We start from the raw sequence: 26,018 nt of genomic DNA, 5'->3' as shown, positions 1-26,018 counted from the left end.
CAGTATGACATGCCTACAGCAATTCCCTTTTCTATTGCTTCCATTTTGTATTGTGAAGTTTGGGTGAATTTTGGATGAAACGCTGGAAGTAGCTGAAGTTGTTAAAATCAAAGACAGCTATTGCCTTGAGAAAAAGTTGCACAGTTAATGCAGCAAACATTTCAAGACAGTAGGGCAGTGAAAAGGAATTATTATAGGAAATGTTTGTAATTATGTTTTTAAAACCATGTGACCTGTTGTTTTGATTTCTTTTTGTTTGTTATTTGTTTTTTAAGCAGGCATTTCTAAATCAGCTAAAATGGTTTTAAAGAAGAAGAAGGAAATTCAGGTGGATGCATTCTTTCTTGATCATCATCAGCTTGAAAAACTTCAGAGTAAGAAGGGTGTAATTTTCTGAACTAATGTGATTTCTCTTGCCTTCAAGTAGTTACTGAATTGATCTGTTTTTTTGCTTGTTATGTTTTATTTCTAGTGGTTTTGTTTTGTGAGTTTTAGGTGTGTTTGCTCTGCTGTGGTTTGTTTTTATTGTGTAATGACAGTGACTTCTTACCTTGGCAGAGTCAAAAAAACCCTTTAAAGCATTGTGGCTTTGATTTGAAAACGCTTTGTCTATGGTGTGAAGGTAGAAGAAGGTCCTATTTGTACTCCTACTTGCAGGCCTGTAATTCAGTGATATCTGATGTGTTAGCCTTAATATGTGGGATAACACTGAATTTCCAAGAGTCACAGAATGATTGAGGTTGGAAGGGTTCTCTGGAGGTCTGTTTCCCAGTCTTAGTGTTTTGTGAAGGTAATTTGTTTTAAAGCTACTGTTCAAATGGTGTTTTTTATTGTGGGGATTTGTTTTGTTTGTTTGATGAGACAGACTTCCAGTGATATTTACTGTAAAAGACCCCAAATGAAGTAATTACAAGAGTTGTATACTAAAGTTGCTATGAAGGAACACTGGTGAGGTCCTACCTGGATTGCTGCATCCAGTTCTTTGCTCCCCAGTACAGTAGTAATATGGACATATTGGAGAGACTCCAGCTAAGGGCTAAGATGATGAAGGGCCTGGAGCATCCCTCCTATGAGCAAAGGCTGAGAGAGCTGGGACTCTTTGTGCTGGTGAAGAGCAGGCTCAGGGGGATCTCAGCAATGTGTAAAAATACCTGAAAGAAGGACATAAGGGAGGCAGAGACAGTATTTTTTCTGTGCTCAGTAGTGATAGGACAGGAAGGCATGGGCACAAACTGAAAGACCAAGGATTCCCTCCAAACATCTTTTTGAATGGAGAGGAAACACTGTTTTAATGTGAGGGTGACTGAGGATGGGTGCAGCGTCAATAGGGAAGTCAGGGAGTCTCTCTTGGATACCTCCAGCCTTGGAGGCATTCCTAAGCCTCCTGGCCATGGTCCTGGGCAGCCAGCTCCAGGTGACCATATTTGAGCAGTGGGCTTGGACCAGATGACCCCCAGAGGTCCCTTACTATTGTGTTCCAGTGAAACTGATTTTTTTGAAATTGTTAGGAGAAAAAAAAAAGTGTTAAGGTGCTGTTAAGTGACTTAAGGGTTTGGCACAAAGGGGTTTACTGGAACTGGAAAAAGCCCTACGAATCAAGCAGGCATTTCTTCTTCTTATAAATTAAGTGTTAGTTATACTGCTTATTGTAATTACTTTATAAAAAGATCTTCTTCTTCCAATTGTAGGGTTTTCAAAGGCTGAAGAGCAAAATCTGGCATCTCTGCTTCTGCACTGTGCAGAGCTGAGAAATGGCATCCAGCAGATCCAGTGTATTAAACAGGTACAGTTTCACTGTTGTTTAGTGTGGCTTTTAGTAACTGAGAGTGTGTCCTGTGCACTGTTAATGGCAAATACAGCTCTAAAATAAGCTTCTAATCTTTTGTACATTCTTGTAAACACAGAAAAAACAGCTGCACTTGCATCAGGTAGAACTGTAGTTCTAGTACTTGATTAGCAAGGGCCACAGTTATTGAAAATGGTGGAAGGCAAATGACACCCAGTTTACTATTTTGTGGTGATTTTTTTGGTTTTGGAACATTATTTGAGCTTGAAATTCAAGGGGAAATGGTGAAGAGGAGACAGTTTTGTGCCATATGCTTGGATGAGAGGGAAGTCCGCCACTGTTTAAAATGATGTATCCAGAGTTTTTTGTTCATCGTGTGTTCTTTTGATTACAGATTATGCCATTGGTGAAGCAGATGGATCAGAACTCTGCAGGTGATCCCATGGTTAAAGCTTGTTTGGATGTTTTGGGAGAGATGTATTTTTCCTTGGGTGCGAAGAATCCTTTGAAGAAAGTATTAGCAAGGTAAAAGATGCAGTAGTTAACCTTTATTTTTTTTGTTTTCCTTATCTCTAAGTCAGTAATTTGTCATTCTCTGTAAATTGCTGTAATTTAATTACTGAAAATTTGCAGTACTTAGTGTGTGCATATGTACTGTTTTTCTTTCTAAGTTAAAAATCTTTAATTATAAATAATTTCAAAGTGAAGCATTGTTTTGGCCTATTTCATTATTGGAAATACAACATAGTGTGTAATTAGCAGTTTGAACTTCAAAATCCAATGTTAGAATAGAAATTTAAAACATGAAACCTCCTCTTTGTCAAGAGAAGATAGTTCAGAGGAATCCAAACTAAACTGTGGTTTCTTCTGCCTATTTTTATTGCAAACTTTTTTTTTCACAATTACTGCTGTATTTATTTAGTGAATTTTTTTAATACCCTCAGCATTTTTTAAGATCTGGTGCTGAGCTGCCTTCCTTTCTTTGTCTGAAAACATGCACTGTCCTGCTGAGATGCAAGGCTTCCCTCCTGGTTTTGGTTGCAGGCAACCCAAAGCTGTGCACCCCTGTGACAGGTTTTCTGGCTGCAAACTGAGAATGTACATGTTAAGTTTATAACAGATGATGTTTTCATGCAGGAAGAAACAGCTGTGTATTGGAATTCTAGCTGACATGGATTTTGGTGCAGTGGATGTTACCAACACCTAAGGAAAACCAAACTAAATGTGCTGTTTCTTCATGTTGCAGCTCCCTGAATGGTCTTCCTGGACATTTGATGGTGCCAGCTGTGCAGAGCTTTGTGTGCTGCCTTCGGGAAGAGCTGAAAACCAGAGATGTGTATTTGTACAGAAAAGTGCTGGACAACCTTGCTTCCTGTATGGAGGACTTCAGCTTAGGTACAGTGACCTCAAATGTTTTTCTGGTTAAACTTGCTCAGCACTGGTGCCACACCTGAGAGTGATGTTTGCAGTTATGTAAAATAGATAGTGCTGGCTAGTACTCAGTACTTAAAATGTATTTTCTTTCCTCTAGGTAGAGCCTGTATTAAGAACCTGTTTGAAGAAGGTAAAGTCACATTTATAGTAAAATATGCTTCACTGCAGATTACTGGGGGAGGGGTGTGCATGGAGAAGTGACATGAAGCAGGCATGAAGATCTATTAGATCTGATTTCCTCCTTGTTAATTTTCAATAAACTAGTATTCTTATGTGGTATTTTTTTGTGAAAGACAAGACTGAATTATACCTTTAATTTCCAGGGGTCAGTTTTTCTTTACCGGGCAGCCCTGATACAAATCTGAGTACCAGTGAGCAATTGTGGCAGGGAGAGTCAGTATCTCACAGGATTAGGCCAAATGGGTTGGAAACTTGTTTTGTAGCAGGTTGTTGCAAAACAGTTTAAAATTTTGTTTTAGCATGTATTTTAGCATGTTGCTTGTGTTTGTCTATGCTGAAATACCAGTTTAATTTTTTGGTGGAATGGAAGAATGACCACTGCATGGGTAACTATTCATTGTAGCTGGGTACGTGTGATGTATTGAGATGTATGTGTGATTGCTTTGCTGGAAATTTTGTTTTATTTCTTTTGTAAGTAAATTTATACCATAATTATTTTCACTAGTTCTTCAGTTTCTGCAGAAGTTGCTGCTTGACATACAGGAAGAAAACAGGCAAGTGAATTCAATAGAAGCTCTATTTTATCTGGTTTTATTTCTCTCTTGCAAGATAATTTGGTTTGGTTTAAAATATCACTTTGGTAGCCATACGTTGATGAAAGATGGAAATATTTTACATTGATGCAGATTTTAAATAAAAGCTGATTCTTTTCTTTTGTGGCAATATGATAATATAAGAGAGGTAAGGCACTGATACTGTTACAGCTAATACTAAGGGAGGCCTTTGAGTTAAGGTTTTGCTCTCTGAATTGTAGCTAGAGTGTGATTAATTGATGTAAAATTCAGGTGGAGTAGAACTCCTTTGTGTTCCATGAGTGTTTAAGTCTGTATTGATATACTTGACATTTTCCAGCATCTCATTAGGTGAGGTGGCTTCATTGTGGTCTCTCATTCTGAACTGAGAAGGGCACTTATGAAGTGGTTTGTGCACTGAAAGTTTAGATATTTTCTGCCTTCGTGTTAGAAAAAAGTAAAATCATAGAAATGTCCTTCATACATGGAGGAACTACTTGAAAAATTAGAAAAGAGTAGCACTGCATTCTGTTGGCCTTTTGGAAAGTTTCTGGAGAAGTTCAACTCTGCTCAGGCAGAATCACATGAATGAAAGTTTGTCACAGGAACCAGCAGAAAACGTAGCAGGATTTGTAATTTTTGTTTGTTAGCTTCATTTTAACAAACTACCCTTGAGTCTGCTCCTTGTTTTCCCATAGTTACATATTTGATCAACTCAAGCAATACATTAGTTTTTAGCATTAATTCTATTTAAAGTTGACAGAGTGTGGTTTTCTGGGAATGGTGGAGAATGGCTTTAATTTGCTTTTTGTGTGCTTGCTTGTCTCTTTTTTTTCCACAGAAAGAATCATGGAAATCGTATTGTTCAGACTCAGCTGATGCATGATTTACTGATAGCCATTAAAGTTTCAATGATGCTTATACAGAAATTGCAAGAAAATATCCAGGGAAGTCTTTGGAAACACAGTGAATCTTTTGTTTGGCAAAGTATGTGTAGTTTACTGAAAAGTTGCACAAATTTCCTGATGGATGGTAAGTTTAGTAACATTCAAACCCTAATATTTTTATTAACTTGTTGTCTTTGTGGTAAACAACCTGTATGTATAAAAACTTAGTTTAGCTTGCATGGAAATTGAACTACTGAGATTAATGGGAGTGGGAGCAGTAGTTGGTTTTTTGGTGAGCTATGATTTGTAGACTGGAGTTTTAGAGTGCACAGTTTAATTTATCTCATGACAAATACCAAGATTAATGCTGTTATTAATAATTCCAAAACAGAAATGCTTTTGAGAGTCACCAAGTGTCTGTGCCTACCAGAAATAACTACACCTCTATGAAATAGGCTGCCAGAACTATTTATGGGCACACCATAACGGATAGTGTTTTCTTCTCATAAAGACATTTTTATGTAGTAGAATTTAACACATATCAGTAGTCTGTGCCACAGCCCTCCCAACCATAGTGGGCAGTCCTGTGTTTTCTTCTGTTAAAGATATTAGCAGTTTCTTATTACATTGGAGGATAAAGTTATTAATATTTGCTATCCAGGTGGACACTACAGATTTGTGATGATACAACTAACTACAAGTAGTCTGGCAAAATTAAATGCCATGTTTTATGATTTTGCCACGCAGTTCTAGCTATGTTCTACACAGTGTTTGCTGCATTCTAATGTACAATATCTCTGTGTAGCAACACTCCTGCAGACTGTTCAGACTACCTCAGGACTGGCTGTTATTCTCTTCATCAGAGCTATGTATGAACCAGTTGAGGAATTACCTTCCTTGGTGAGTGTATTTCCTGGCTGAAGACTGCAATATCATGGTATTGTTACCCTGTACTATCAGTGTTGTCTGGAGGCTTTGCTGATGCAGATACCAGGGCTTGCCAGCTTCTTTATCAGTCCTTAGCTGGAGTATAATCCTTTCTTCTCTCCTTGCTATTTGAAGTAGTAAGACTTGGGTTTGGAATTTGACAAACACTATTTACAAGAAATCTCTTCAGATCTTCTAAGTTACGCACAAAGCAGGTTTTCTGCTGTACTGAGGTGCTGTAATGGTTGTGTTTTGGTGTTCCAGATCAGTGACTTGCTCCTTGGGACAACAGAACATTTAGGTGTGCCAGCGTGGTTCGTGAGGAACTGTGGGGTTCTCTGCACAGCAGAACTCCCAGACTCGGTCCTGCTCTTCCTTTGCCATGGAGCACTGGCTATGCTGGATTGGAAAAATGGCAGCATGGGTGAAAATGGAGAGAAACTATTGCTAGATATTGCATCAGTCTTGTTGTCATTGAGTTCAGAGTAAGTTTGTGTTCTAATCTGTGTTATGTTTGAGAGAAGAGGTTTATCCTTCTAATTCTATTTTGCATGACTTCTGTGGTCCTGGTGGAATATCTCTGACGTTTTCAGTGTAATGATACTAGGTTTTGTCACAAATCGTCCAGTCTTTTTAATATATTCATAAAAACTCTGTAAATTTGAAAAATATAATGATGTAGTAGTAGTAGTAAAATGTATAGTTCTAAGTTTCAGTTTTTTTCTTGCATGCTAAAATTTTGTTTTCTAACATGAATGGGATAAATTTATCAATTCCCTTATGGTAAGGTGTGTCAGTATCAGTTCTTATGTAGAGAGACAAACTTCAGTTTCAGGATATCACATCCTCTCCTTCTGAAAGTTCAGAGGAAAGTAGTGTGCCAATACTTGAAGTAATATGAGTTTTAGTTGTTTTGTTTGTTTGTTTGGTTTTTTTTCTGGCTGCTTGCATCTAAGGGCCCACCAGCACTATTGGATTGGAGATTAAAATGTGTATTCAGTTCAACCTTTGATTGTGCCTTGGAGTTCAGTTTTGTGATCTTGTTTTTGCACATAGGATACTCAGTTCTGATGGTTTTATATGGCAATGAAAATTTTTCCTTAGATTTTCAAGAAGCATGCAACAACATAATGCTGCTCAAATGTTAGCAGGTGCATAGTAATTTTTATTTTTTTTTTAATTGTTGTGGGTCTTGTATGGTTTCTTTTCCCCGTTGTTAGGGGGTTTAGCTGCAGCCACAGGTAATAGCACATCAGGTAACCAAGCATGTACTTGGCAACATCCAGTTGGTCATTTCGGGGTTCATTCCTTTTCCTCCATGAATGGGTTGAGTCTACTAATCTGTTTTCATGTAAGGTAAATTACTGTGATGAATGGTTATTCTGAAATACAAAATTTATTTTTTTTTAAATACTAATGAATGAAGGCAGTAATTTTTTTGTTTGTTCTTTTTAAAAGGTTAAAAGAAACCAGTGTGGCAACATCTTTGTCTAGAATCCTTGCTATTTGGACTAATTCAGCATTGGCTGCCCTTGTTTCAGGCTCTCCAAATCTAAAAATCAAACTTAATGGGAACTCTGATATAATTGGGAAGCTGCTGGAATACATTTATACACACTGGGACCACCCTCTGGATGCCATCAGACACCAAACCAAATTGATTTTCAAGAATCTTCTTCAGATACACCAAACCACCATTGCTGGGTCCAATGGGAAATCAGACCCATTCTTTGCAAGATTGATAAAGCATTTACTGAACTTGGATTGGCATGTGAAAGGGAAATATGCATCTCTTGGCTGTCTGGTGGAATGTGTGGGCACTGAAAATATACTGCAGTTGGACAGAACAATTCCAGTGCAGATCCTGGATGTGATGAGTGATCAGTCTCTTGCACCTTATGCTAGTGATCTTATGGAAGCCATGTTTACAAATCACAAGGCCCATTTTACTTTGAGGTTTCAGGAAGGCACCTGGATTGACCAGTGGCACAACATCTGGGTTTCTCCTCTTCTGGTAATACTGTGTGAAGGGAACCATGACCAAACTACTTATATAATAGATTACTATTTACCAAAATTGCTCAAATGTAACCCTGACAGTCTGAGCTACATGATAAAAATTCTTGAGGCCTCTGCAGATGCTAATCTGGGTAAGAAAATAAACTTTGTATTTGTAATTGTGATTCGATTTTTAAAATCTTAACCATGTGATTTCTGGTTTATTATTATTGTTAGAATTTATTTGGAAGAAAAATTCCAGTTTCTTATTATCGCTTCTTATATTTCAAGGTGAAAGTCATAATAATTATAAGTGTGTCTCTGTGCCATAAGCAAAATCCTGTGGGTGCCTTATGGTTCTCTTTACCAGGGTTTGTTAGATTTTTGTATTTTCTACTACTACTTTTTTTTTTTATTTCTTACAGAGATTTGTTCAGTAACAGATTGATTTTTCTTGTAAATATGTGGATACAAGATTTATGATTCTCTTGTTTTGAAGTAATTTAGTGTGACTCTAAAATAATGGCTTGTGACACCTCACAAGGTGTTTTTGTCCTATGACATATTTGAGATGAAGCTTTTTGGGATTTAGAATTAGTTTAATCTATAGCAACATATCTTTTGGGATTTATGGAGTAGAAATAAAAGGGGGTGGGTCGTGTTGAAAGTATTGGGAGTTTCTGATGAGCACTGCAAATAGTGCATTGTTTGTATTAATCAAACAGTAATTATTACTGATTTTCATTTTCTTCAGGCTCTTGCAGTACTAGAGGAGCTCTTGGAGCATTAATGGCATGCTTGAGAACAGCCAGGGCCCACGGACATCTGGAACTTTCAAATATCATGAGCAGTGGTCTTGTATCCACTGAGTGTATAAAACAGGGTCTAGTTCATCAGCACAGCCAGGTAAAGGGACAGTCATTTATGTATCCTTTAAATTAGAAGAATTGCTTTCATCCTGATTACTGTGTTAGTGTTGTATTAAAACAAAGGTGTCATCATAGGTGTCAGTAACTCTTTTGTGCTGAACTTTTAAATATCTTTCAGGTGTGCATTGATGCTTTAGGTTTACTCTGTGAAACCCATCGTACTACAGAAACTGTATCTCTGGAAGAAATGCAACTAATTCAATTTTTTATGATGTACAACTTGAACAACCAATCTCCTTCAGTAAGGCAACAAATTGTTTCTCTGCTGAGAAAGGTAATTTCAAACTATGAGCAATGTCTAGTATGCCTCTTATGTTAGTTGTAACACCATTTTAAAAGAAGTAATGAGTATGTTACGAAGTTGCTCATTGGAAACGGTAGAAGCTCTAAGACAAGGAGTATGCTTTATGTCTTACCCAACTGAATGGTGATAAGTTATCACACGCAAGGATAGCTTAAAGAAAATATTAAGTGGCAGAGGCAGGGTAACTTGCTGGTGGATGTTGCTTGACCTGCCAGCATCTGCACACTTCGCCAATAGCAAAGCAATGTGTCCTGGAGTCAGCAGTGAGCCTTGTGCTGCCTTTGCTGGGGCCTAAAGCTGTGCTTACATGGACTTGTCACAGCTCAGGCAAATTCAGTCACTTCATCACCCTCAGAAACCTGACCTGGAAAACAAAGTAGAAGAATATTCACTATGATACAGCTGTGCCATTACAGTCTGCAGGGAATGAGTCTCTCCATCTGGTGGAAGTTGCTCATGGTAGAAGGATAGGGATAAAATGAAGAACCATATATATATATATATATATAAATAACTTCTTGGAAGATCTTTATGGCAAAAGAAAGTCAGTGTGGAAGGAGAAAATAATTAATTTGAGAAGGGAGAAAAGTGAGGGAGTCACTTTGGCAAAACCAAAAGAGAAATCCTATCTCTTTCCGTTCTTACTTAGTGCAGACTGAGCAGCGTGAGATGGAAAAGCTGTGCTAGATAGGAATCTGATAAGAAAGGAAATATTACTTATAGGTAGTAAAAGAGGTGGAGGAAGCACTTCTGAAGCGAGTCGAACTCTAAAAAACACTGACACTGTAGAAATTATCTGCATTGAGTTTTTTATAGACGAACATAGTTCCACAGAAAATGAGGCAGGAGGAGAAGGCTTGGTATGAATTTAAGGATGGAGATGGAAGAAGATTTTGGAGGTGTAGAGGGAGGAGAGAAGAAGTTGGTCAAAAGAGAGGTGGGAAGCAAAACCTTGGGTTTGGAATGGAGAGGGAAGGATCTGTTCTGTTATGCTGTATTCCAACTTCCTAAAAATTACAAGCAGGGTGATTTGGAAAATAAGCTGAAAATCTGCTTTTGCCTTATTTCACTGTCAGTGATTCTTGTCTCACTATGTTTTCTTTTGTTTTAAAAGTTATTTTGCAGAATACAAGAAAGTTCTCAGGTGCTTTATAAATTGGAGCAAAATAAAACCAAGCAAGAGTTAGTTGAGAAGTCAACTAAAATGCCTCCTTTGAGGATTTTGCAGCAATATAAAGTAAGTAGACTGCTAGAGGTGCAGGTAATAGAGGTGGGATAGCATTTCTGAGAGTTCATTGTTCCTGAACACCACTGGGTAAGTTAGGCACTCTGTGTTAAGCAGTAGTGCAGTGCAGAAGAAAAAAAACCTGTAAAGCCAAACAGTGGTGGGGGGCTTGTCCACTCTGATGCACTTGTGCAAGTTTATTTTGACTAAATAGGCAATTGTTGATGAACTGAATGCCTGTTGGTGTTTGGAGGGTGTCTTTAAGGTAAATTTTGTTTGAAACCAATAAAGGTTATTTTATGAGGGATTGCTCTGTGATATGCATTGAAACAGCAGTAAGTGAGGAATGGCTGGAGATGTACCCTCAATCAAAAAAAAAAAAAGAAAAAGAAATTGGGCAAGTGTCCTGTCATCTGCCGACCATTTAGTAGCGAATTTTAAGTGATATGTGTTACTTGGACTTAAAACAGAGATCAGTTGAGCTTCATTCTTTTTCTAGGTCTCCAGAATAATCAGAGAGTGAGAGAATGAATGACAAGAGCTTTAGCATGAAGACTTCTTTTGTATTTGTCCTTTTTATCCTATGTAAAGGCTCACATCATCAGTATCTTTGTGTCAATCTGTTCCTTGAGTTCTGCTTTTCTTAGTCAGCTAATTTTCAGGATTACATACTATGGGTGTCTTTTTGTGGGCCTGGGGAAAGGAAACTGTTGTATTTAAAAATCCAAGTGATTGTCCAGCCTTCACTGTTCTCTAAGAAACTGTACTGTGAATGTTGGCCTCCTGTTTTTCCAAAATTAACTGTAAGGTCACAATTTTTGGGGTAAAGCAGAATGTCCTCGGTTCAGTTACTTAGGCTTTTGTTTGTTGGGCAGCAAGTACATGGTCTTAATTTTTCTTGTGTTTTTTTTTTTTTTCCAGGATTTCATGTCATCTGTATGTGCCAGACTTTTTGAGGTATTGTTTCCTGGTTCATCACACCCAACCAGGTTTTGTGCACTAAGTATTTTGGAATCAATAGCAGAAATATTTTCTGTTCCAAAAGGTGAGAAATCTAATTTATAGACTTTAATAGACTGTAGGAATGGGAGGTATTTAAGAAGTGTCTTTTATGCTGGCTAGTCAGTTTCTGTCAAAATAAGAGGGTATTCTTAGTCCTTTATTTCTGTGGCATTTCCTGGATTGCTTTTGTTTTACCTCAAGGAAGCATAGTAAGTTTTTTTGGAAAAAGGAATATTGAAGTAAATGCTAATAATTTCCTATTGCATATTTTCTGTAAATTTGGATTTTCTTGCATAGCCTGTTTTTAAGGAAGGTTTATTTTTTTATTATAAGGAAAACTTCTGGACAAGTGTCAATGTATTTGGTAACTTCATTCCTTTTTCCTGCACATATATCTTGATAGCTCGAAATGCTGAATTCACAAAAACTCTTGATTGAAAAATATTTTACATCCTCATGATACTATGCTAAATAAACAGTTTTATTGTCCAGTTAATGATGATGTGCTGGTGTTATTTAAAAATTTTCTTTGTGATTTTATGGCAATCTTAATAAGTATTAAGAGCTTTGGAGTATTGATATTCTTGCTATATCTTGTCCCTGAATCCCATGGTCAACATAAAAATATGTTTCAGTCCTAAATTTTAACCTTTTCTTTAAAGAAATTGGTTGTCTAATATTAAAATTGATTTTGAGAGGGAATAAAATTGCCATCTTGGTAAATCATTTCTCAAAACGCCTTGATAAATGAACACATTAATGTTATTAGTTTAAGTATGTAGTATATTATTACTGCTTTTTTCTTAAAAATAGAGAGTTATCCTCAGTTTATAATAGCAGCTGAGGATTTTAAAAATTGGGTATTACTTCTACAAAGGCAATTCAGCTGTTGTCTTTTGTGCAGTGTTATGGTGTTGTTGTTTACATCCTAAGATATCTGCCTTCTTTACAGCATGAAGTCACCAGAATTCACAACTCATTTATCTAAATTAAAACCAAAATAAATTGTAATGGCTTACATTTTAAGGGATTATTCCTATGACAAAATAACTCAAAACAGCAAGTGCCAAAACACATTGAAGCATTCAACCTCTTTTTTGAAAGGAATTATTTTCTAATATTACATACTTACAGGAAAAGAGTTTTTAAGCAAAAGTAAATAGATTTTTTTAATGCTAAATTTAAAGGGAGTAAATGGGATTCTGTTTTTGACAATAAGTTATTTTCTTTATTACTATGGGTAATTTTTTTTAATAAGGTAAGCCTTTTTTATTCCTAACAATGTTAAATATGTTATTTTAAAACCTATTAAGAGAAATAAAATAATAATTTGGATAAAATGTAATGCTTCTTTTAGTATATCAAAGGGGAATATGAAGAGAATGCTTATTCTGGAAAGAGTTACAGCACAACTATCTAAGGCATTAATTTCTTTGAACAGGCCAGGCACAAGTTTTCCAGTTGGATCAAGAGATTGATTCTGCTCGTGTCCAAACTCTGATCCAGTGTTTTGCCAGTACTTTTGAGGAAGTAAAAATTCTGGCATTTAGACTTCTGATGAAACTACGTGATGTTGCATTGAATTTACAGGTATGAACTTAGAGTTTAGAGGGAGTAATTTTGTGGAAGATGGATGTTCTGTAGTATACCAGGTGCTTGTGTTAGATACGGAGCAGGAATCCCAATCCTTAGAAGCTGGTCCAAGTTGCCTCCAGTAGTGTTCATCACTACCTAAGGAGGCTTGTTTCACTAATGGATGAAGGAGTTTGGGAAGTTCATTGGGTATGACTATGAACTATCAGAGAAATAGTTAATGCAAGCCCTTGGCTTAGCTGTGACTTCTCTTTGTAAATGATTGAGGCATTTTGACTTGGTTACTCTTAGGAAATTCAGCTCCCTATTTCCTATCCTTTCTGATTGATCACAGGTTTCATTATCTGATTGGTTTCTTTGACTCATCACAAATTTTGCCGTTTGAATTGATACTGATTTGTCTGTAATAACTTGATGAACATTTATTTTAAAATTCATTAGTACAGATGAACAAATACTGCTACCAAATAAACTGTTCTTCTCTTTAGTATCCATTAACACATAAAACACATTCATTTGAAAAAAACATTTTTCTTGTGAGGTGCAGTGTAATTGAATACTGCTTTAGAAATTTCTGTCCCCATGCTTAATGTCTCTGTATTCTTGCTAAATACATGCACATGCGTGTTTTGAGTGTAAGGTCATCGGTGGACAAAACAAGTGTTTTTTATATGCACCAGCAACCTTAATTTAAAAGCAGGTTCTCAGATTCCAGGGTGGTAAGAAGCTTAATTAAATCAATCTGGAAGATCAACTAGATGAACAATATTACTGCTTTGGTTTTTTTTTTTTTTCAGGATTCTGAAAATCTCGATCTTCTATTCCAAGCAGCAATTGATCTTAGCACAAGCACCAAGCCATATGATTGTGTCACTGCTTCATATTTATTGAACTTTTTAGTATATCACAAAGGACTGCAGCACATTTGTTTAGGAAAATGGCTTGAGCATAACCCCCAGCTGGATGAAAACACATCAGTTAGTACAGTGGAGAAGAATACTTTGGCAGGTAAGATTTTGGGGGAAAGGTTTTTTAATATTTGTTGAAAATTTGGTGCTTTTCAATAAGGCTTTTGGTAGGAGGTTTAGTAAGAGATACTTATTTCTAACAGGATTTTAAGGATATTGTATTTTGCTGTTAAGAAGCCACGTTCTTTAGTAAGATCTTAATCTAGTCCTGTTTATGTTGAGGCTGTTGAATATTCTATAAGATGGCTTTTGTCATTATTTTGACCAGTGACATTGTATTAATGTGGCTGTAAGGGTGAAGTCTGACTTGCACTACGGAGTAGGTAACTTCTTGTGACTTGATCATGAGCTGTGGGCTTGTCCCTGAGTATAGGGTGTAGGTTGTGCTTTTCACAGCTGCCATTTGGTTCATAGACAGCTTAAATTGACTATTGCTGGAGTTCAGATAACTGAAAATCAATGTTAACATATATTTCAGTGACAAAATAGGGAAAAGTATAATAAAGGAAATCACTGTGCATATTCTGTTGAATTGTTGTGTAAACAGGTATTTTTTGTTTCTTAAAGCAGATTTGTTTCTTAGAAAATCAGGATATGAATGTTCAGTGTAAATCTGTGCTTTAAAATATTTCAGTTATCAAGCTTTTGTTGGTGAATGTTGAAGAAGAAATATTCCAAGCCAAGAAGTCTCTGCTTCAAGCAGCAGCATCATTCCCCATGTATGGGAGAGTGCACTGTATAAATGGGGCTTTGCAGCAATTACCCTTCAAGTAAGTAAAATATAGTAAATAAGTTGTAACTCCATATTTTAAGCAAAGCATACTAAATGGAAAGTTGTAGCTCCATGTTCAAGTACAGTGGAAGAGCTGTTAAGGAGAACAGAAAACCATGCAGTACTAATTATATGGAAAGCCAGTACCAGTGGATTTTAGAACTCCTGTGGCTGCTGCAGTGTTTGATGATTCCTTTGTATGTGGTAAATTCAGCCTTAAGACTTTTCAGTCTCTAACCTGTTTATAGTTTTCATAAATATTGTTGCAGAAGTGTTTGTAATTTTGGTTCTTTCTTTTAAATAGAAAATTATTTCTAATCTATGTTGTGTTTTGGTTGTGATTTTGACTTTTTTTCCTTAAGTAACTTGACACTGGTGTCTGAATGGAAGGAAATAGTGACCAGGCTCATTCTGATGTCATACAGCCTCTCTGCTGTGGTATCACCAGTAGTACAGAGCTCATCACCAGAGGGTCTTATTCCAATGGACAGTGATCCAGGTAAAGAACCAAAAAGAATCCCAAAAGATTTATTTTCAGATCTGATGCTCCTGCAGGTCTCTTTATCTTGCAGTCGTTCAGAACTAGACTGAGCACCCCTTCCTTTCAGCTTCTCATTTTATGTCATAATTTTTGGTCACTCTTAATTTTTGATAAAGTTTTCTTGAGTTCTTCGCTAAAAAGCCCGCAAACATTTACAGAGTGTAATGTTGCATCTCCTTCAAAATCGGGGGCTGTAAATTCAGGTTTTTTTCCTTGATCATTCTAATCACCATAGAACCTTGTGTTTTTTCTTTCTTAATGCTTATAGCTTTCTTCTGTACTTATACACCTGAAATGAATTACCTCAGTTTTGTCTTCTACTTCCATTTCTTTATACTATCTTAAATATCCCTCTTGTTTAATGTGCAGAAAGTGCAGATCGCCTGCAGATGATTCTGCACGAGATACAACCACAGGACACAAATGATTATTTTATGCAGGCAAAAATTCTGAAAGAACATTGCAAAGAAGGATCTGAAAAGCTGGCTGAAACGAAAAATATTTGCATGGAAATGAAAGGTAAATCCAAGGCTGTACAAATAATTAAATCAAGATATTTTTTATAGAGGAGTCATTTTATGTGGATGATCAGTTGGAAATTACTTGCTTGTGTAATGTTTTAGTTCTTACCTTTCAGAAACTAGTTATCCATGGACATGGCTTTAAATAATAATTCACTATACTTCTGGAAGATTGTCTTAAGACACAAGTGAAAATCAGTTATTTTGATATTGGCCTAGACTCTGTTGCTTTAACTGCACTGGCTAGGTAATCTTGAACACTTTTTCTATCAAGCAATGATTCAAATGTATTTTTGTTGAGAAGTGTTACTCTAATTTTCCTCTCCAGTGTACATGAGGCTAGTGGAGACTATATTCATGCAATACAACTTGTTGCATAAAATTACAAAGGCAGAAACTTCTGCTTGAAATACTCTAGTGGTAAAAGGTTAGGTGTAGTATTTATCTGTTTTAATGAATAACAGCTATGAAACTGAACCTTACAACGATAAAGAAATTGTAAACTTTGACATCTTTAGTGTAGGCCAGAATAAACTTATGGAATATCCGTGCATTTTAAAACGTAATAGTTTATGCAAGTTTTTGAACTTCCTTTCCCCGGCTGCTTTTTCGTATGTTTGAAATGTTTGGGGCCGCATGTGTTCCTTCACCAGAACGAGGGGTAAACACGTGCAATGCCGCAGTGGCCACCAGGTGGCGGCGGCGCGTCACAAACGCTTCTTCCTTCTGGGAGGCTCCTGGAGCGGTGGATGGGGATGAATCCGGGAGGATGAATGCCTGCCTGCGATGGTGCACGTGTTTCTGGGGCTCGGTGTGCAATAGGAATTGTAACCAAAAGACCTCTACTCTTTAAGACAGCACTTCTCTGATAAAATGTCTATACTACTGCTTTTTCCAAGTGCAAGAAAGTATAGCAACGGTTGAGCAGGCAGTTAGGGTCAACAAGATTGAATTGTCTTTTGGGCAGGCAAGTTTAGAAGTTTTTTTCATAGTTAATTGTGTTTTGTAAGATGAGCTAAGTGAAGTTTAAATTACAGACCTGCATCTGAGAACCTTGAGTTACACTATTGCATTTGTTGTCTTTCTGTTTTTTAGGTAAAGACAGGCAAGTGTGTGATGTCACAGCTCAAATGGTTCTTGTATGTTGCTGGAGAAGCATGAAGGAAGTATCTCTGCTCTTAGGGACGCTGTGTAAACTTTTGCCTTCACAGACGACATCTGAACCTTCAGAGGGTTTGATTACTGTAGAACAGGTAGGGAAATAATTTTCATAATAAAATCTGCAATTTCTTCTTGGGTGATGGTGAGGCAAAGGCAATTTTTAGAAATTTTTTTGCTGAAGTCTGTGTTCTATTTAGGAAAAGTGCATTTTAAATTTTTTTTAATTGCCATGGTGTAAGGATTTTCTTGGTTGTACTTGGTTATCAGTCCTGTTTTGATCCAGTGATATTCAGATCCAGTGCCATCTCTAAAAACAGATAAATGAAGAAGTTATTTTACATTACTAAAAAACTCGTTCATTTAATTGTATTGGGTTATTTATGAGATGCGTGATGTGTTTAGGGATAGCAATGCCTGCCTGCCACCCTCTCTGTTGTCTCTCTCTCAGGATATATTAGTCACTAATTGAATTGCTAAAAATCTTCTAAACTGACTTCCTATTCAGTCTCTTTTGTCTCATTTTGAACTCTACATATTGGGATTCTGCTTAAAACTCTTCTTAATTAGCATCAGAGTCAAGAATTCTGAAAGTCAAACATGCTGACTAGTCCTTGTCTTCCTCTTATTCATTGTTATGAATAATTTGTATGTAAAGTGACTGTATCTTTTTCCTCTAATTTTTTTAATATGAGAAATTAAAAAATTTCTCATATTAAAAATCAGAAATGTTAATATGCCATCTGGGTCTCTTGCAGAACATTGAGTTCAGTGTTTACAAGAAATTAGATTACCACAGGCATTTATTTGGGAAATATTTTGTGTTTATTAAATTTCTGGTTTAATTGATGACCTTTTCATTTACATATGTTTGAACAAAACCAGTTTGCATACAAGACTGAAATATGAAAGACCAACTACTTTTTAACCTCTTTTTCCTTCCAACCGAAAAGAGTTACTTAATTTTTCCTTAGGTGTTAGAACTTTATATTTTAAAATAAAACATTTACATTACATTAAAATTAAACTTTACATTTTAAAATAGTATTACGTACCCCAGATTTTATTCTTATCTGATGTTGGGGTGCCATGGAAATAGTGTTGGTGTCTTTATTCTTGCATTGTCTCCAATCCTCATGTTTTCATCTGGTTAACAGCTGTGCTTGTGTTGTTGCTGGGGTCTGGAGGGCAGATGAGAGAGCAGAGATGCATTTCCACCATTATGTTCCTTAATCTGCACCAAGTCACAGAGGAATTGGTGTTTTAGAATGAGTCAGTTCTAACTGCAGCATCTCTGTTTTTGGAAAGCAGACACTGATGGGTGCTCTTTCAGAAATAATACATTATCAAGGAAGGAGCTGGACGTTCATGATCCTTGTGGGTCCCTTCCAGCTCAGGATTTTCTGTGATTCTATAAAGATACCTTCTTTTTCTATAGATACCTCTTCAGCTTGTTAATGCTTCAGATATCTTCCTGTAAAACAGAAGAAGAAGAAGAATGCTAATGGATGAGAAGTCAGTTTGAAATCCTGATTTTCCTCAGGCTCGCAAGGAAATACCCAAAGAAAACCACGGGCGTTTTTTCTGTACTTTTTGTAACTTTGGGTCATTGCTGTGTTTTGTACAAAAAAAGGAGGGTTTAACGAGAAATGACAAAAAATTTCAATGCCATAACTGCTAGGGCTTCAGACTTATTAATCACTTTTCAATGTTGACAAATAAGCAAACTGGAATTTGTTGTCTTATGCATGTAGAACTTTTCTTTCAAGTTGCGTATTCTTTTTCTTCATTTTGGAACTATTGGAAGAGATTTAAGAATAGAGAGAAGGAAAACTTAGAGAGAAACCTTGGTCAGCTTGCCTTGAGCCAGGCTACATAATTGTTGAGACAAATCTGGTAGCACCTCTTGGCCAGCGTGTAAACCCCAAACCTTCCTCTTGTACCATGCTCCACTCCAGCTAGGTCAGTAACTATTGAATTGTGCCTTAGGGGATCAATGCTCTTATAACTTACTCAGCCAAAAGATCACAGGGAGTGTTGAGTTTGCTCACAGTCTTCTAATTGATTGTACCTGCCTTTTTAATGGAGCATGCAGCTGGAAGTGCAGTGTCTTACAGTGCTGGTGTGCATTAGGAAATGGTACAACAGAACTGCTTCTGGGCAGGCAGTGTGATGCTGGGGGGCTGCTCTTTGCAGCAGTAATGCTGCCTGTTGTGCTGCATACCTGTGGGGGAGAGGTTGGCAGGGAGGCAGCTCCTGCATGATACATTATTGTTGTTTGTAGGAAATTGGGACAACATCAGATTTGGACTCTTGTTGTTTGAATGGGAAGTTGGGTTTATGTGGCAGTCTTCAAAATATCAGCTATTTTGTATGGTGGCTTTGCTCTTAGAAATAATGGACATGGGAAGTGCAGAGTACAGCTGGAGGAATCTCTCTATTCAAATGCAGACTTTTTCCATCTGATCCTAAAAGTCCAGAGATGGCAGGCTCAGAACTGCGCCTGTTAAGGAAATCAATGTAAATAGTATCATGTAACCACCAGAACGACGTCTAATAATGATTCTGTGGGGTGTTTTTTTTGGTCATATGACATACAAATCATGAGTGCTCCAAGTCTGGAGGAACATTTAGTTCTTCCTCAAACTCCTGTTTATCTCACCTGGGACGTTTTAAGACAATTTTAGGAGATAAGCTTGCCAGAGCTGTGTGCCACAGTGAAAAGAAGCAGGCAGCAGAAGTAAAGACTGATTCTCCCATGGCCTGTATTAATCTTTTGGAACATCTTGGAGAGAATGATATCTTGAATACCCGGATTCTTGCCCTCAGCATCAAGTGTGGCCCTGTACATTGTTGAATTAGTGAGGTTCACCTGTTGTATTCTAAATTTCTGACCAAGAACTGAGTTATGGTAATGCTGCTTTGAGCCTGTGAGTTCAGTGTGATGCAAGCTTCTAGTCAGCATGGCTGTTGCAAGAAACTCAGAAGTATAAATAGTAAAGTTGGAAGTTTTGACAAAAAAAATCCTACCAATTCTAGAGGCATAAACGTGGTGCTGGCACAGGCTGGTAGATTGATTTACATGTGTATGGATGTCTTGATTTGATTTTGTTTACACACCTGGAGACTTGCCTTGTCTATGGGTCAGTTCCTTGTGAATAAAGGGCACTTACTCCTCTTTTTTGGACTAGAAAGCTGAAATGAAATCCCATGGCTACATAAGCTACCTTAAAATCTACTCAGAAATAACTTTTTTAGCTCAAATATCTCCAGTTATAGTGTGTTTCACATTAGGTAAGTTTTAGCTGCAGGAAATATGTAGATGGTCCCAGATTAATTTTTTTTCTTAAATTATTGCAATCTCATTGCTTGGTTGATGCAACCTCCTGGTAAGTAATTTGTAAAACCATAAAGGTAGATATGACATTAACGTCCCTGACAATGTAATTATTTGTCAGTCTATTAAAGTATTAGAGCAATTGTATAAGTAACAGAAAAAGCAGAATTTTATAAGCAACTTGACGTGATTTTATTTATACTTTTGTGTAAAAGATTTAAAGAAGCTTTCATTGGAGAGCTTTCAGGAAAGAGTCCTGAAGTAAATTTTTGTATAAGGGCATTAAGTATGTGCTATGCATTGTAAACAAATTAAGTGGAAAGTTTGGTTTAGACCTTAAAAGTTGATGAAAATTAAAAGACAAAACCCAACAAACAAGACAGCCTATCCTTCGTGGAATGAGATTGTGTGATCTGTAAACTTACAAACAGATTTAAAAACTTTGTGTTGTAATAGAGTTCTAGAAAATAAACTGTAAGTGAAAGTTTTGTTATCACATTTACAATTTTAAAGCTTTTAAAAACAGCTCAGGTTCTAACACTAATTTAAAAATTGTTTCTAATGGTCAACAGCAATTATGCAGAATTCTGGAATGTTAGAAATTTGTATTTATAGATGTATTACCTAATCTAATGTAGATTTGTTTCCCTTTGGTACAATTTTTGGAATTTGAATTTCATATCTTAAATATTTTTAAGAACTTTTTTTCTGCTGTTGTGCTTTAGTTGGCATTTTCCTTGGGGTTTTTGGCAAGAGTGTAGGCAAGCAAGGAGGAATCTGCATTTGTTTCCCCTGAAAATCAGAGTTGTCCCTTTCTTCTCTTAAAATCTGAGTATGTCCATCACAGACAAATAACAAATTTCATGTCCTTTATATTTTTGGACTTTTTGAAAGAATATAGAACTATCCCCTTCACCTAAAAAAATGAGTATAATATTTGTTATTATTAAAGTAAGTGGGTGTTTATTATAGGACTTCTAGTTGCTTTTTGCTCATACCAGTGACCCTTCCAGCCAGGGGGAGGATTGTTGCTTTGAACTGCAAAATATTTTGCATATGTAAATAAATTATTTGTATGTAATTTCAAATGGCTTATTAACTTTTTATTTCTTTTTTAGGTTAAAAATATTGGTGATTACTTCAAACATCATCTGCTGCAATCAAGACACAGGGGTGCATTTGAGTTGGCATATGCTGGCTTTGTGCAACTTACAGAAATGCTTTCCAGGTAGGGGATGGGCAACTTACTGTGTTTTTAATACAAGTTTTAACAAATTTTGGCATTGACCCTGAAACTGGCTGTGCAGACAGATCCTTGCTTTCATGTGGATTTTATTTAAGTTTGGTGTAGGCATCATTATGACAGTTACATGATGCCTGTGACTTGGACTACAATACTTATGGTTAGAGATGGTGCTTAGGCGTTGAAAAATGATACAGACATATAATGCTTGCTGCATTTTTCTTCATTTCTGGCATGTTAGTTTCCTGAACAGCTCTTAAAAACTCTTGGGGAAAGTAGGAGTGTGGAGTTCTTCTATTTCACTCCCCTTTTCTGGTCCTTTATGAAAATGTATGCCAGACTTTTTGCTTTAGCCAGGACATTTTCTTGGAAGCTTCTATTACCTGTCACAGAGTTGGTTATTGTGACATTTGGAAGACTACCTGACAGTGCATCACAGGGAGTGATATGCACTCTGGCTTTTTTCTTTCCCTTGTAACTTTATAGTTTCCTAGAAGAACTAAATGAACAGAATTGTCATGAGGTCTGGGCAAGATCACTGGAATTTCCATTACAGGCTTAGCTGCTGATTTCAAGTGCTGGTTATGTTTCTTTGTGGTATACAGTGTTTGTATCCCATCCATGTTTTAATAAGTCAAATTAAAATTTCTACTGACTAGGTACAGTTTGGTGGGTTTTTTTTGTTGTTGGGTTTTTTTTTGTATGAAAGACCAATCAGATTTTCAATTTGAAGTACCTGTGTTTTCACACCAATGCTAGGTTAAATAACCAATGTTCCCCTTTTGCCCCACGTCAGCCAGTTTGAGGTGCAGATCTATTTCTTTATTTCATACTGGAAACAGTTTTCGTGCTTTTAGTACAGGCTGATCAGGTTCACTGGGTGTCCCCTCAGAAGATTTTCCCAACAGAAGTGAGGCTTGGTCTCTGCTACGGGATAATGGGTGAGGCTGCTGCATCTATGTACCAGCACTGCTACAATAATGGTATTTGACACGTGGTGGTGTTGATTCTCTGTGCCACTGGGATGTTACACTGCATGCCATGATTCTCTTGGTGATTCTCTCTCTCCAAGGAACATTACTTTCTTTCAGGTTATAGCAATCTGAGGGATTTCAAATTGGCTTGAGGAGCTTGTTGAGTGCTCACACAACCTTGCTTTACACTTGGTTGTTTACTCAAACATTGCTTATCTTCTTGCCTGTCCATATGTTTATATGCACTTGTATGTTGGGTATGTTCTTCAATATATAATTGAAGAACATACTCAGTTCTTCAGATATTGGGATGTTCTTCAATACCATGAAAACTTGGTTCAGGAACTTCTAAGGTGACGTAAGTTTTCTCCCATCAGTGTGAAGAGAGTTTCTGGCCATCAGAGTGATACAGTTTTAAAAAAAAACCCCAAAACAACCAACAAACAAACCTTTTACTACTATGAGTCTGTTTGGGAGGAGAAAGGAGGTAATCCAAGAGGTACAGCCCCACTGGTCTGATCTCAATATGCAGGATTCTCCTATAGCAAAAGCAAAGTAAGAAGCAGGGAATAATGGAAAACATATAAAAAATACAGTCAGTTTATCGCAGACTTGCTATTTTTCTTTGATTTTCAATTTTAAAATGTCTTTTAAAAGTGAGGCAAATAGAGTAGAGCAAATATACCGAGATTTTGCAAAAGTTGGTGTGTTTGTTGCCTCTCCTGCTTTCTGCCATTGTATTTAATGGAGCACAATCCACTTAACAGCAGCCTTATGTTAGGTTGAAAAATGAAGAGCCAAGCCCAAGAGAACCCTGTTCGCCTGAAAATTATTCAAACATTAAGTGATATGTATGTATCATCCAAAATAAAAGCCCTCCAAAATTAAGAAAGTTTCCTCTTCTGAATTAACATATGTCTGTTACAATTTTTTTGGTTATCCATACTGCCTAGCATTTTTAAAGTTAAGATATTTCAAGCAGAGCAAGTGTTCCTTTGGGAAAAAAAGATTTATAAGATCTGGAGAGCAGCTCTGTGGATGTACATTCGTTTCAGCGAAAGACAATATTTTCCAGGAACTACAGGTCTCAAGGCTTATATTTGTATTTAAAACAAAGGAGAAAGTAGACTGATACCAGAACAGGAAATGACTCTTTGATTTGGTACTCCTGGGATATGAGGAATATTTTGAGACTCTCGTCCAAAAGGGATGAATTAAGTCTCAGTGAATGCAGCTGCCTTGCAGGTCTGTTGATTGTCATGGAGTCTTTCCATGTCCCCTGCTGCAGCTGGGGGGCTCCATTCTGCAAGTGAATCTCAGCTGGTCTGCCTCTCTCCATAGCTGAGAGGCTCGTGGGCAGTCTTGAAGCATGAGTGTCAGAATCTGTATTAATTTACTGCTGTGTCCACAAATGCCAGAGGAGAAAGCTTTTGTCGAGGGCAGCTTATCATAATGTACAGCTTAGCATGACACCTTGTTGAGCAGGATTGAACTCTAGATGTGCAGAAGCATCCCTGACACTTGACTTTGTTCTTTCTGTAAAACACAGTGAAAAATCTGTCTCTAAGATTGTGGCTGATCCTTTTCCCAGGCATTTATGAATGACTCCAATTGAACATAGTCCTTTACTTATTTCTAGCCAAGCACTTTTTAAAAACTTTATGCTGCGGTGTCTTTTATCTGAGTTTGCTTTTAGCTGTACAACCCTTAAACACCAATCCTTATAAAAACCAAGAGCAGACTTTTTTTCTAGACAGAATGATGGTATTCAGACCTGTTTGAGTTAGTGGTGAAAGAAAAATATTTCCTCTGCAGAGATTTCTTACAAATCTGATGAAATTGATCTGTCTTGAAATTCGGATGTAAATTGCTGAGTCTGCTCTAATATGCAAGTTACCATTCTTCTGTTTCCCTGTTGATACTCCTTCTGGGAGTGTAGTGCTCCCTTCTCCATGCCTGCTTAATGTTGTCTGCAGCTGCACCTTCAGAAAACTGTACAGTTACATAACAAGCAATATTGATATCAGTGAATTGAGCAATGTGTTTTTAAAAAGAGTATTTCCTGTCAAAGGCCTGGAAAAATTAAAAAATCTTCATTTGGTCTGATAACATGGTGGTTCAAGAAAGTCAGAAATCTGTTTTAAAATTGAAAGATTTAATTTCCTGTAATCCTTATTACTCAGGCAATTTCTCTGTCCTAAATGACATTTTGCCTGCTTTGCATTTCTTTTATTCAGTGATCTCTTTGCTGAGAGATCAGGTAGGTTTTTGGAAATCTGAAATGGTATTGCATAGTTATAGTGGTATTGCTTTGCTTCACTAAAGTTGAAGAATGCAAGTGTAAGGTTTGGGAAGAGTAATGTCATACAGTGCAATGTGTTTATTTAGGAATAATTTATTTTGAACACTTTCAAATGTTTGATTGGAACTTAAATAGTGGTGAGCACTGTTTTAGGGGCTGCAATAAGTTAAGTTCATAACAGTTTTTTGGAAAGCTGTAATTTACTAAAAGAAAGATGAAAATCATGCTTTTATTTTAAAAATGTTTAATCTGCCACTATCAGTGAAAATTACGTATCTGTACTTAGTCAGTGTCTGATTTCTGTAACATTTCTTTTGGGGAAGGCTAATCCTTTGCAGTAAACTCTGCTTCTATCTTTTTTTTTTGCTCTGAAGTGACTGTTACTCTGCCAGGAATACTTGTAAAATGGAAATATGACTAATGGACTTTCTAGTGAAACTTACCAAAATTGTAAATAACTTTTTAGCAAAAGTATAATCATGGATGTGGGGGAAAAAGTGTTGAAGGGAGAGAAAGAAAGTGGGAGAAACACTGCTCTTATATATTGAGATGCTTGTAGTGTTAGGAAATACATGACATAAAGGAAGCATGAAATACAATGTTAAGGCACTGCTCAGGTTGAAGATGTATTAATTTTTAACACTGTTCATATTTCCCCTTCCATTACTTTTCCTGCTTGGTGTGAGAGATATGGGGTAATGATACTGTCTGAAATTTTGAAGCCACTCAGGGTTCTCTCTGCTCTGCTTTGCCAATAGAGAAACCTCAAACCCTTCTCAATGAACCTATATAATCTGGAAAATTTTGTTTCCTGTGGAGTAGATGCTATGACAACGAGGATGCAAGTAGAAGGACTTTGTAGTTTCAGAGGAGTTGTTCTTAAAAGCAGACCTATAAATTAAATAGTAATGTGTTTTTGAGGTTAGATTCCAGTCTCAAAAGTACCGGGGGCAATATTGTGTCTATAAAAAATGGGAATCATATTACTTATGTGAAAAAGAATAATACTGCAGGCTTGTTGAGAGAGGAGAAAATGGTGAAAGAAACTTCTTCCCTAGATAGGAACTGCTTATTGATTGGAATCACTGAATTCTGGATATACACACATAGAAAAATGCTTCTGATCATGTGATGTTTATGCCACAAGGCACTTGCATCTAGGAAGGCCAAATTCAAGATTGACCCATTGTTAACACACCATTTATTTCAGATAGGAGAAAATACAGATACATGATTTAGGGAGAGGAGTTTAGCTTTAACTTAGGATTGTCAGGCTTTTGTACTCATTGATAATGAACACAGGGTTTGGGGCATGTATGAAATTGTTTAAACTGACAGATGAACAGACAGAAATTTGTGGATTAC

At 36.7% G+C, this 26,018-nt stretch overlaps 1 protein-coding gene across 7 annotated transcripts in view; it reads left to right on the top strand.

The window, feature by feature from the left end:
• THADA (THADA armadillo repeat containing) overlaps positions 1–26,018 on the top strand; it is a 216,324-nt gene that overhangs the window by 65,640 nt on the left and 124,666 nt on the right. For 6 of the 7 annotated variants that reach the window (XR_010359212.1, XM_064414399.1, XM_064414401.1 and 3 more), the window contains 21 exons: positions 279–374; positions 1,689–1,783; positions 2,181–2,311; positions 3,033–3,181; positions 3,318–3,350; positions 3,906–3,954; positions 4,814–5,004; positions 5,665–5,759; positions 6,051–6,271; positions 7,245–7,936; positions 8,539–8,690; positions 8,832–8,987; positions 10,132–10,254; positions 11,164–11,287; positions 12,686–12,834; positions 13,635–13,845; positions 14,440–14,575; positions 14,940–15,076; positions 15,488–15,637; positions 16,735–16,892; positions 21,253–21,362. Coding sequence is in view for 6 of the 7 variants with exons in the window: in XM_064414399.1 (XP_064270469.1) it covers positions 299–374; positions 1,689–1,783; positions 2,181–2,311; positions 3,033–3,181; positions 3,318–3,350; positions 3,906–3,954; positions 4,814–5,004; positions 5,665–5,759; positions 6,051–6,271; positions 7,245–7,936; positions 8,539–8,690; positions 8,832–8,987; positions 10,132–10,254; positions 11,164–11,287; positions 12,686–12,834; positions 13,635–13,845; positions 14,440–14,575; positions 14,940–15,076; positions 15,488–15,637; positions 16,735–16,892; positions 21,253–21,362 (3,338 nt within the window). In the remaining variant the exon portion in view is untranslated. Of the gene's footprint in view, positions 1–275; positions 375–1,688; positions 1,784–2,180; positions 2,312–3,032; positions 3,182–3,317; positions 3,351–3,905; positions 3,955–4,813; positions 5,005–5,664; positions 5,760–6,050; positions 6,272–7,244; positions 7,937–8,538; positions 8,691–8,831; positions 8,988–10,131; positions 10,255–11,163; positions 11,288–12,685; positions 12,835–13,634; positions 13,846–14,439; positions 14,576–14,939; positions 15,077–15,487; positions 15,638–16,734; positions 16,893–21,252; positions 21,363–26,018 lie in introns of all 7 variants that reach the window. The other variant, XM_064414400.1, reaches the window with a different exon arrangement.

This window comes from Passer domesticus, chromosome 3, assembly GCF_036417665.1.
Source record: "Passer domesticus isolate bPasDom1 chromosome 3, bPasDom1.hap1, whole genome shotgun sequence".
Classification (NCBI taxonomy): Eukaryota; Metazoa; Chordata; class Aves; order Passeriformes; family Passeridae; genus Passer; species Passer domesticus.
This window is presented reverse-complemented; position numbering and strand designations above follow the sequence as displayed.